The sequence below is a fragment of the Mytilus galloprovincialis genome, chromosome 4 (genome assembly GCF_965363235.1).
Source record: "Mytilus galloprovincialis chromosome 4, xbMytGall1.hap1.1, whole genome shotgun sequence".
NCBI classification, from domain to species: Eukaryota; Metazoa; Mollusca; class Bivalvia; order Mytilida; family Mytilidae; genus Mytilus; species Mytilus galloprovincialis.
In genome coordinates, this window is record NC_134841.1 from 20,843,976 (window position 1) to 20,856,965 (window position 12,990).

At 31.1% G+C, this 12,990-nt stretch overlaps 1 protein-coding gene across 4 annotated transcripts in view; it reads left to right on the forward strand.

Annotated features, from left to right (window-relative positions):
- Positions 1 to 12,990, forward strand: part of LOC143071598 (G-protein coupled receptor GRL101-like) — a 95,481-nt gene that overhangs the window by 54,651 nt on the left and 27,840 nt on the right. For all 4 annotated transcript variants that reach the window (XM_076246010.1, XM_076246008.1, XM_076246009.1 and 1 more), the window contains exons 7-8: positions 1,828 to 1,944; positions 9,794 to 9,937. In XM_076246010.1, coding sequence (XP_076102125.1) covers positions 1,828 to 1,944; positions 9,794 to 9,937 — 261 coding nt within the window. The remainder of the gene's footprint in view (positions 1 to 1,827; positions 1,945 to 9,793; positions 9,938 to 12,990) is intronic.

Consider the following 12,990-nt stretch of genomic DNA (forward strand, 5'->3'; position numbering starts at 1 on the left):
AAAAACAATACCTACACGGTACACGGTACCATGTTTATTACACTGTATAGAAAAGACATGTTTTGGTCCGAGTTTAATCAACAATGTTGAAATAGGTAAATTCTTGGTGAGTTGAAACATTTGTAATGAAAATATTTTTTTTGTGGTCGCTTTGTTTACGTTATGAACATCCAGCATTTTGCTTTTGTTTTAATAAAAATTACATAAATACATGCATTCACACACAACTTTCGACAACTTAGGGAGAGAAGCACAGATCATCGGTATACATGCTTTAAACTTTCAAAACATCATTGTATATTTACTGGCACTCTTCTCTGTCATGAAACTGCTTATTCTATGTGTTTATTTGTATAAATTAATCATTCATCAGATCCAAACATCAAGAGTTATTTGCTCAATTGCATATATCTTCAACAACATATACAGTGAACGATGCTAACCGTAGTCTACAAACAAAATTGATTAATAGAAATATTGGGTTCTTCGATCGGTAATAAGATGTTTTCTCAGGTTGTGACAGATTGCAAACCAGATTTGGCAATAAACATTTTTATTTATAACATTACATCTACCATTTACCATGTCATGTCCATTGTCTAGTCATTAAGAAAAGCTATTTTCGAATTTTTACGATGGTATATATAAAAGAATCAATGTGGTTAGAACGTTGATGGTTGACAATCTTACAGAGTTTTATCTAATATGCAAATAGATTACAGAAAATAGAATATAACGAGAATAATAAAAATGAAAGACTCCTGTTTAATTATCAGAGGTCTTGACAGCTTCCTCATTAACAACTGTCAAGAAAACCCAGTAACATTCTTCCTAATCTGCACAAATAATATACAATATTCTATGATAAAGAAAATATTAAGCCAAATTTTGATCTAATCACCATGATATTTAATCTAGGTTTTGAATGTCTCTTTATTCTTAATTTTTATAATGGGACTATGCAAATTATTGCAAATTTGGTTATTAGTGTAAACAATTCTGGCCGTAACGTGTAGTCCAATGATATCATGTTTGACTGTTAATGCCAAATAACGACTATATACGGAAATGACATGCAACCATTAATGAGGCAATTACCTTATTCATACCATGAACGATAACGTTTATTTCATGGTAACGGATGTCCACCGAAGACAAAAGTTCAAAATGTTTATGCAAACAAGCTATTGGGTGAACTTTCGTGTAGGGTTTGTTATTAGGATTGTTGGATTGAAAATTAAGCTCGTCAAACGTAAAACATTAAATTACCGTTGCAAAGCATTAGCGATAATTGTTTATTTTCTTATAAAATGACTAAAGTTCTAACATGGTATAGGCCCTTTCTACCTTTTGAATATTATAATGGGAAATATTTATGGTTTTTAAGGTGGAACATAACACTACAGGGAGATAACTCTGTAAAAATCAGCTGTACGTTTTAATGACGTTATATTGTTAAGAAAATATTAAGCTTCTCAATGGTCAAAATTAGTCTTAGTCAAACTGCTTTATGCCCAGTCAAAACTTAACGATAAAGTGTGTGGTTCAATTTAGGTTTTTGTCAAAGGGTCAAAGTAAATATTTTTTTCTTTGTTTTTGAATTACTTTGAATTATATTTCGAATGTATCCGATGTACATATTGCAGGGAAATGGAATATGTTTTAACTTAACAATGAGTTTTATCTCCGGATTACGTATACAGCGTCATTCATTTATAAGCATCAATCGAATATTGTATTTAAAAACGAATGTGTTAGCTTTCTATCCATGTCCTGACTTATAGCCTATGTTTATTATTAAATTAGTAAATTCTGTCTTCTTTTCAGGTGGTCCGTGTAAAGCAGATGACTATCATTGTGGTAATGGTAGATGTATAAGACTATCAAATGTTTGTGATGGCAAATGTGACTGTGGCTATAGTTGTGATGATGAAAACACATGTGGTAAATATATACTAAAAACAACATTATCAAGCCAATCTGTCAACAAATGATATTGGGTTATAATTTGTCTGTTTTTGTCAATCCAACGTCCCTCTTCGATGAATTGATCTTTACGGGTGTCGTTGTCCATCTTTCTTTATTTTGATCATATAATTACAAAAAAAGTTTGATTTAAACGGCACAAAAATCTATAAAATGTTTGTTTGCTATTGAATGAATATTTCTTCGAACCTTTTTAAACACAAAGACATCCAAAATAGATACCAAGTAGGAAAGTTTCTTTGCTATCTGTGCTTGACACTTAGAAATAAGTTTCGTTTTCTCACAAAGGCGTATTCCCATAAGACAATTACCCAAATGGAGGCTCTTTTGTAATATTTTTAGGTTCGATGAACAGCCGTTTGAATATGATTTTATATCTAAATATATTATTTTGATTTTCTGTTAACCAAAGAGTTTATTAAACTTTGTCAAATATTTTATTGTCCTTGACCGTAATCTTTTTGAAGAAAAAAAATTTTATATTTTCTTTTTCTTCACTATTGCCCGTGAAAAGTGTGTTGACTAGTTTACTTAAATGAATTAGTGCTTGTGTGTAATTTTGTAGATTTCATTTGCTAATTCTGATCAAAATCAAAGTAGAACCGATTGAAAATCAAATATTGAATTGAAATATTTCAATATCGTGCATTGCTTTTATTCCTTTTCCGGTTGTTTTTCAAATTTCCCAATGTTAATTATGTATACTGGTCCATCTTATCGTATTAAACGTATTATTTCTTCCAATGCTATCAACAAATAAAGAAATTAGACACAACGAGAAACACATGCAAAACAGCCCATCATTATTAAATCATGTAGTTAGTTAACAAAGGTACTAACAGTGTTATTGGTATCTTTCGAGTTTTGTGTCTTATTCACAAATAAGCAAGACTTAGCTAGAAGCCGTTTGAGGTAAACTTTGATTAAGGGAATAGGATTCCGGGTTCTAAAACGTTGTCAACAGAAAATTCTGCAAGGGTTTTTTCTAAAGCAGCAGAGCACTAACTACTGAGCTGCTGATACCTGCCGGAAGAGCATTGTCATTGTCCAGAAGCTGGGTTATCGACATATTGGGATAAAAATGAAAAATTTACTTTATAGATTTGATGCGTTCATACTGCTTTAACCTTCACCAGAAATTCTCTAAACCAAAACTTGAAATAAGAACCGAAATATGGAAGGAGCTATATACTAAAAGGGTATAATAGCTAAAACATGAAAATAACACGTGTCAAATTGTATGCGTCTGAAGTGCATTTCTTGACCTATCAATCCGGAATGCTCAAAGCCGAATATTAAAAAGCCAAGAATGTATTAGAACCTACACAGTTGAAGAGCTATACATTGTATAACCAAAACGGAAATAAAAAGGATCCGTATATGGAAGTTAAAAATTAGTTCAAAATATTCTTAGGTCTATTTGCATGCTGAATCTAGAACCTTGAACGACTGAGAGGAGAAACTTTTTAACGATAGGAATATCAATATTACATCCATATAAGTAAATTGTACTTTTTTCAGATCTAACAAAGCTCTTTCAAAATAACGGTTTCAACTTGAAAATAATTGAGCGCTGAATTCAGCCACATATTCTTCGGGTTTTACGGAATATAATGATCGTGATTTTTAAATTTATAGCAAATTACATCAACTGCATCTACTTTTGAAAGAAAAGTGCAACTTTGAAATATGTTCACTAGAAGTAGGAATTAAGTGTTATCGCAAACATTCTTTATGGCTGTGCATCAATTTTATGTTCATGGTGCAATTTCACATTAAAAATCTCTTTGCAGATTATTTTTTTTAATGCATTGCTCTATAACCACTTATTACTCCTAAGTGATGCGATTAATTACAACATGAATGTACATAATGATAATGATAAAACAAAATCGCGCTAGTCTGTGTAATATAAGAAACACCTGCAGTATTATGCATGTATGTTTTTGTATTTTGCATTTACTGTGGGTGAAAACATTCTGTCGATCAGAGTTTTCATAGCATGTTTGATTGATCGTACACAGCTGTTAAATTTAAATGGTTAAAACAAACATGAAACTTGATCAAGCAATAAAGTATCGCCACATTTAAATAAAGTCTTCAGAAACGGGCATGGATTATTGTTTAAATATATGCAATCATAATGTGGGCAAGTACTGACAATAAAAATGTTAATATACTAGTACATATAGTTTAACAACGTGTTGAATTTCGATACTATCTATGGGCTTTCTGGAATAGAATTAATACAACATTCATTTGAAAGAATTTGCAATTTGGAAGTTTGGTTGTGAAGGTTAACAATTCAACACGGTAAAGGTGTTTGAATATTGGCTTTTGTAATACAAACATTGATTTTGGTAACCGAAAAATACAACAAAGCTTAGTTTGAATCGATATACAGTTAATAGAATTTACGGTCCTATGTTCTACCGATTCTTATATGTGTACATTCAAATTAAAACAGTTGAAAGGTCAAATAAAATATTGAAAACATTAAAACTTAATTGGTTATGTTATATATAATGATACCTTCTATGGTTATATAATGATACCTTCTATGGTTATATAATGATAGCTTCTATGGTTAGACATTAATTCTATCTAAGAACACGTTTTCTGCAAACATTGCAGATTTATTAACGTTTTTGAAAGATCAAACGATATCATAACGATATTTCGATGTTATGAAATATAATACAGTGTTTATATGTATGATCATCTGAAGATTCCAGAGTACATAAACGGATTGTGGATACGATTAAGTGAGCAGTGGAAATATAATTGATGAATGTGATTCAGTACACTATAAAATGTTTCATTTATCTGTTGATAATGTGTTTCGTTGTAATAAGCCTTTTATTTTTTTTTAAAGTATGATACTTGTTTGATACGAACTTTGGGAAATTTCAGATTATTTGAAATATTTTTTTCATTCTTGTTTTGCATTTAAAATGGAATGCTTAATTTCTTGGAATATTAAGAAATGTGTTTGTTGGTATTTGCTGTTTTAAGCCTTGTTTGTCATAGTATTTATTAATCACGTTTTCTTTATCGTCTTGCTAAACCTCTCACGTATTACATTTCCAACAGAAAACACTGATGTCGGATCAGTAAATTCATATTTTTTTTCATTGTGGAAAATATATCAATTAATATCTAAGACAACTGAAATGACAGGGTAACATCAATTTGTGCTAATATTACATGTAAATGGTCCCCACTTTGTTTTTGTTTTTATCTTTTGTTCTTATGAACCGAATGCTCACTAACCTGACAATAAGTTAAGTCAGATTTTAGATTTGTTGATATCTTGTAAAGAACGTTAGACACTATCAAATTAAAGGACAAGCATGTATGATTTAGGATTATCGTAAAAATATTACAATGTTTTAAAGTCAAAAGTAGGGAATACAAGTTGATACAAGTGTGTCTATCTTGTTTTTAAAGATATCATATTCGAATTCAAAAATCGTTATTAATTTAATGTAAAAAATATAATGAAGAACATTGTGGTTGTAAATCTTGAATAAGTAAGAAGCGTATAGTTATGTTTCCCTTCTAAACGAAGTAATTATAATACCCTGTAAAGATCCTTCACAATCTAATGAATTGCTATCACCAGTGCATTAGGCAATGCATTCAAAATGACGTAATTTATCTTTCTGAAATTTAACAAATGGAAAAGAAAGAAATACGTCGAAAAGTACAACGAAACCTTCACTAATCTTGTTATATAATAGAAATTAATTAAACAATTTATCTTCTTCTAATAGCAAACTTCTTATCAATGGCAATAGCTATTACATTCAGGGTCGTATTTTATGTTTGAAGTCATAGGTTAAGGAAGGAAAAGAACAAACAAAATCTTAGTTTGTGGTAGCGGCTTTATCTATACAATTTTACAATTAGTATTAACTGTCAAGTTGTGTATTACTATGAATATTATTGATGTGTTACCGGGTTTCAATCTGTAGGTTTCCATGTAAACCACCTAATTTTTTAAGTGCCCGTCTCTGACCCAAAACCTGTATGACTTGATGATTTATTAAAAGTTGTCCAATTGGCGATTATTCTTCTTTGATTTAATACCACAGAAGGTTGTATAACGTTTGAACCTTAGAATGTATAGAAAGATTGTAGATGTTTATCTCTCCTTCTTTATAATAGTTCAGTTTTGCAATTATATTATAATGCATTCAGTTGTCAAATAGTACCTTATACATCCTCTGGTTTACCTCTGACAGTTTTGATTTCTTTCAGTTTTTTCAAATATGGTATACATTTGTCCTAATGACGCCTAAATATATATGACGAGTATCATGATAATAAAACAAAAGATTTCATACTTTAATCGGGATTTAAACAAACTATTACGACAAAAACATGATTTCGGCCTCTCAATTGTGAATTTTCTTTTTATCTGAACATTAAAGCTGCGCCTACATTTGGAGAATACAAGCTAATATGGCATTTTCTATCATGATTTTTTTAATTGAGATTCGCTGCTTTCATTGAAGCTATTTAACCAAGAGTTCGAAGCAATTTTTAATTAAAATCACGCCTTCTTTCATTTTATAAAAACCAACCGAGTTTCACAGATGACGAAAGCTAAGAACAAATTGTCGTAACCACAATCAAGTCCTTCCTAGTAATGTGATTTACCGAGTTATACTTATTCGGGGTTTAATTTAAACGACAACATGATAAATGGTGCATGTAGAGAAAGATATACCTACCCTTTTGGGGTATCAGAGCTCTCTCCCCTCTAGACTATTTTTACGGGATTCATGCCTAGTCCTAACATTTCGAATTAGTGTTTTGCATACAGTTGTTTGTGTTTTTTATCTTCATTTTTGTTCTTTTCTTTTTTACAATGGTGTTTCCAATTTGTATTTCACCTTGGTATGTTTAGTCTCTCTTTTTATAAAGTACGCATTTTTTTTAAATGTCGAATTGATCATTTAATAAAAGCGAAGATTTTTCAAATATTAATGATTATTAAAAGAATTTAAGCTCGAATCTAAAGTGCAGTAATGATAAATGTCAGGTTTGTCTTAGATTGAAGTTACAAAGCTATCATTTTCGGTAGGTTAAATTATCAATCCTCCTATTAGGGGCACTTGTTAAAACAAAATTGTGAATTATGATGGTAGAACTGAAATTACTTCCTACTTATAATAATGAAAGATCATGATCGCCGCTGTAGGCTAATTCCGCTGTAAAGTATTTTTTAGAAACAGAGCTGTTTGTACGGATTGCCATGAAACATGTTCTCTGCAATATTACTACTAGCTATGCAGTTTTTGGTGCTATAAAGAAAAAAGTGTAATTATAATATTGAGTAAAGAAAGGATATAAAGTGAATAAATGCATGATAAGAAAACTATACACCCACATGATACAATCTTCGACAAAGATTTAGTACAACAGAACTAAGTATGCGCCCTTTCCATTACGAAATTGTCTACAGCAACCGAAGAACTTGAGAATCTTGCAACACTTGTTCCCACGATTATAGTTATAATGCAATGTCATTTTGCAGATACATTTCATTGAATTCTAAGACTAATATATCCGTTAAAACAAGTATTTTAATAACGTTGCGAAAATCATTTATCAAATCTGTTAAACAATTTATGAAGTTTTATTGATCCCGTGAGATTATTTAACCGTTAGGAACTTTAAACTTTGGTAAACAAAAGACGTTCTTGTAGAGTTTATGATGGATGAGAAGGATGGGTATGATTGATCTAACTCACGCATTTCACTTCTATAGCTAGAATGTTGAAATTACTTATTAATAGAGTGTCATTAAATGTAATTTAATAACTGTTCCCGCCGTTGTCATCCCTGGTAATTTAGATGAGATGCCATTACTGGAAAGGTCACAGTAACGTACGCTAACAACCCTACAAAATGATAGTTGATGTTTTGATATCATTACGAAATGCAAAAATAGAATTCAGATATTATGTTTAAAAATATGTCATTTTTGTTATGTATAAAGGCAACGGTAGTATACAGCTGCTCGAAAATCATATGCATATGAGGAAACATTTTGAAAGAGACAGTTACAACTGAATTGTTTCATGTTTCATGTCAGGACTCTAATGGCTGATCATACGTTCTTGGGTTTTCCCATTGTTGAAGGTCGTACGGTTGACTGTAAATGCGAATGTCCAATTGATTTGAACGTGACGGGGTAGTTGTCGCAAGGACAATCATACTACATCGAAGCCCGCATCCATGTGTAAGCTAGAGCCGTCAATTCGACCTTTCTCAATTGATTTTACTTCTATTGGTGAACTTACTTCTACTGTAATTATGACCAATGTAATATCTCATGATGAATACATTGCATTTTTAATTAAATTTGGTGAAAATCAAATAATGTTGTAATATAAAAGTATTATAATTAGCTGTTATAAAAGTTTTACAAAAAAATTATTTTGAAATACGAAATATATCTCCCTAATGAAAATGTCAATTCTTTCCAGGATTTGGTTTATATTAATTGTCCTTTTATTTAGCTTATCAGTTTTGTCTTTAGTTTTTTTGATTTTCAAAAATTTCGGCCTCGAGAATCACTGTATACATTTATTGTCAAATGTCAATCTGGTGTTGATAATATTAAAGCCTATGCATATACAATATATATGTATAAAATATTGATGTTATCCATGTTTGCAGTAGTGCAGATGTAACTCCTGTTTGCAACTGTCGTGTTAATCACCCAAGACATATTGCTGTATGCAAATATTTCAGTTGTTCATAAAATGTCTTGTTTCTGTAGTCGTACAAATGAAGGAACTTCTATTGCATTCAAACTATTTTAGAAATAGAGCTAATTTCCCATGAATTACATACACACCGGGTATAAAGCTAGCATTGACAGATGTTTTTTTACAAACAACCTTATATTTGAAATAAGCAACATGTGGATAAGAAAGTCAGAGTAATAAATAACAATTCAAAAATATGAATATATTGTTAGATTTCCAATGAAACAACTATCCACTACGGACCAAACTAGACGAAGATGTAATTAGCAGAGGTTACTGTACGGCCTTCAACTTTGATCAAAAGCTATACGTCAAAGAAGCTATGGTAGTCCCCAGCGTGATAAAATGGGAAACAGTTCAATGAGAATCGATGACCTGATTTATTCTTAAATAAGAAATCAAAACTCAAATAAGGTACACAGCTATCAGCGACAACCACTCACTCGGGACATGAATGTTAACAATGTGGTTGGGTTAAACACGTGTTTTAGCGTTCAGCCCAATTCTAAGTTATATTAAAGAGACGTTCTCTTTATTATAATTGCGTTAACAAATATATAGGATACTCTTTCATCTAGCATGCTCATAACAAATGGGTCAATAACATTTGTATTGTTATTATGACATATGTATACATGTATATTAGTATGACTACCTGTAAAGCCTAACTTGCATTTGTTTGTACTGTGTTCCTGTTGAGTGGTGTTGTCATCTTACCATATTTAACATTTCCATAAAGCGCGAGGTTTGGGAAAACCAGTGTGATTCCATCATTTTCACCTGTTCCCGGTCAGGAATATGGCAGGTTTTTTTCTCCATTCGTTAGATGTGTTTGAGCTTTTTATTAAGCCATTTGATTAGGGACTTTCCGTTTTGAAATTTCCTCGGGGTTTAGTATTTTTCTGATTTTCCTTTTAATTTGTAAGTAAACAAGTTTCATACTTTTTCTGTATTCTCTCTTTTAAATCGAAAGAAAAGCTAATTGCGATGGAAATTTTAACATCCTGTTTTATTTTTTCCAGATAACTATTCATGTACTGTTGGTGAAAACTATCCATGTAGATTTCACCATACAACAACTGTTCGGTGTATCGACAAGAAATACCTTTGTGATAATAGGAATGATTGCTGGAATGCTGAGTCAGGTTCTGACGAATCTCTTTGTTGTAAGTATCATTTAAAAACAATAAGTTTCTCAATGCTCCTCAACTTCGTAATTTATTTGGCCTTAAACATTACTTGATTCGAGCGTCACTGATGAGTCTTTTGTAAACGAAACGCGCGTCTGGCGTAAATATAAAATTTCATTCATGGTGTCTATGATGAGTTTATTTCAAACATTTCTGAATCCTTTTACCAATTAGTATTATTTGTCTTAGAAAGTTAAATGAAATAACATAAGCAACACAACGATTGCCACATGTGGAGCAGGATCTGCTTACCCTTCCGGAGCACCTGAGATCACCCCAGTTTTGTGTGGAGTTCGTGTTGATTAGTCTTTAGTTTTCTGTGTTGTGTCTTGTGTTCTATTTTTTTTTTCTATTTGTCTTTTTATGTTTTAGCCATTGCGATGTCAATTTAATTTTAATCTATGAGTTTGACTTTCCCTTTGGTATCTTTCGTCTCTTGTTTTTAAATGATATTCGTTACTGTACTTTACTTACTTATCTCCTTCATCCCCAGTGGCACATAAGGCCACAAAACTCGTTACTGTATGATGCCATACCATTGGATAGATTATGCCAACGAAGTTAGGAAAGATAGTTCGGTGGGTGTCACTAATCGAACAGAAACTGGTAAACAAAATTCTGAAAATCATGATTTCATCGCAGATGTTCGAATCAGTTTCTATTGGATTAAATTTTACTTTTTCACGTGATGTTATGGAAACACTTTTTTGTTTGTTTGTCATTTCTTTTTTGCCATTTCATTCTGCTAAAAATCTGCCAATTATTGCTAATAACATTACATTTATTAAAAGATAACACCATTAAGACAAAGACAAAATATAAAACAAAAAAAAACAATCTTTGACCTTTGACTAGGTTTCCAAATATAGAATAAGTACATTAATATTTTGGTAACTCTTTTGTGTATATATTTTTACAAGCGTATATAGCGTTTTAAACGTTCAATCAAAATAATACAGGGTATTTGTTTAGTGAAAAATAAGAAACTGATAAATGCTACACTTACTGTTTTAAAGAGGTAAAATAATTTAGATAACAGAACACCATCGCAACATATTTAAAGCAAGCGTTAATGAAGTCTTTTTTAGGCTTTTCAGAGTATTTAGTATATTTTGCAATAACGTGTATATAGCATGAAAATTTGGTATTTCTGTACCTATCAAATAAAATTAAAGTAACTGTTGTCTGCATTTACAGATAAGCAAAATGAGGACGAAATATTTATTGATTTTATATATGGTTGGACATGTAGGGTACATGTTAAAAAGGGAGCAAAACAATGAAAAATATTCATCTGTACGCTAACAGACGGTCTTCTCCATACTTCATTTCGGAGAAAAACGAAAATACTAAAAGGACCTTCAAACTCATAATCCACAAGTGAAGCTATACATCTCATTTATCGATATATTAAAGTAAACGTCCTCTATATTCGAGATGTTTTATTTATGTCAAGACTACATTGATCAAATAATGCTCGTGCTGCTATCATATAAATATGACTTTATCGGAAGCATTGGCAGCTGTCACAATAAAAGAAACTGTCCAAGAAGCAGGACATCGTATTTATATACTGATGGGGTTTTGAAATACCGGAAGGTTATTGACCGTTTCAGGAGAATCTTGCTAGAATCTGTAACTTAACAAATCTGTTCCATTTCAAGTGGATTGAACATTAAAATACTTGTTTTACCAATGAATGGCATATTCGCGTGCCTGTTATCAATTTCTGACGCTCACTTATCATGAACATCTTACTTGAATCTATGTAGTAAGTTGACGTTATGAAATAAACATTTCCTTATTTTGCCATATCCGCGAAAGGTGGATTTTCATAATTCCATGTATCCAAGTTGTTGTCTGTTTTCCTTGTTACGTGGAGTTTGTGCTTTTCCCTTTAAATCGAACTAATATTATTCGTAGTTTTATATTTTGTGCCTGTGTTGGCCTTTTCCTGCTCATACATTTATCCGTATTGCTGTTATGGATATTCTCGTTCGTCAACTAACTTTGTGATTGGATTGCTTTTTCTACTTTAAAAAGCTTTATACGACATCTTCTAACTTTTAGATCATACCAATTTTAATATTTCGTTAGAAGCTTAATTTACTATTTATAGAAAAAATACCAATTATGTGATTTTGAATTAATTTGGAGATTTGCACAGAGAATTACTAGAAATCTGCAAATGGTATGCTAGGGGTATGCAAGTAGCAAACTATCTTCTTATCCGTTACATCTTATCCTATAAACTACACTGTATTAGACCTAGTGTTGTTATTATGAATTAAATCTTTAAATGTTTCATTCATGTTCCGGCAAATGAAATTAGAAAGAATTACGACTTCAATTATCTTATTAAAGGTTCTGGATGTAAGCTGGTACTAAGCCTGACACGAGTCATTAATCAGCTGTTATTACCAGTGGTAATCTTGCAGTAATAATATGATAATAATATAATTTGGTACATTGAATCTGTCAGAAGCAATCAGAAATAAGTTAATTGATTGATTGGAGATGGTGTTTCAGTGTGGTCCGGTAGTACTTTACTAAATTCTTGTACTCTCTAGACTATTGATAATTCTGTTACAATCCATGGGTCGATTTTACGTTTTCTTATTTAGAATCCATTGACTGTAAAATCTTGTATTGCACAATATATACGCATTTTTTTAACATATATTTCTTTGAAGATTACTTTCCTTATATCTACTTATGATTTGAAGCAGGGATGATAACTAAGCTTATTATATATTATAATCAAATCTGTTGGCAAATACTTTTCAATATTAATTGCCTTTTTTCTCAAGCTATCGTGATTTATTTTTTCATTTTTTCTTTCGATCCATAGCCTTTTATTATTCCTCGATTGTATATTCTCTCTTGTATTTGTCGGCATTTTTTTCTAAGTAAGGTACCTGCACCTGTGCTTATATGATATTATTTTTTTCCCTTTCATTTCAATTAATAATCCCCTTTTCGATTATATCTAAACGTACATGTAGTCGCTTCATTTTTTCTCCTCGAGT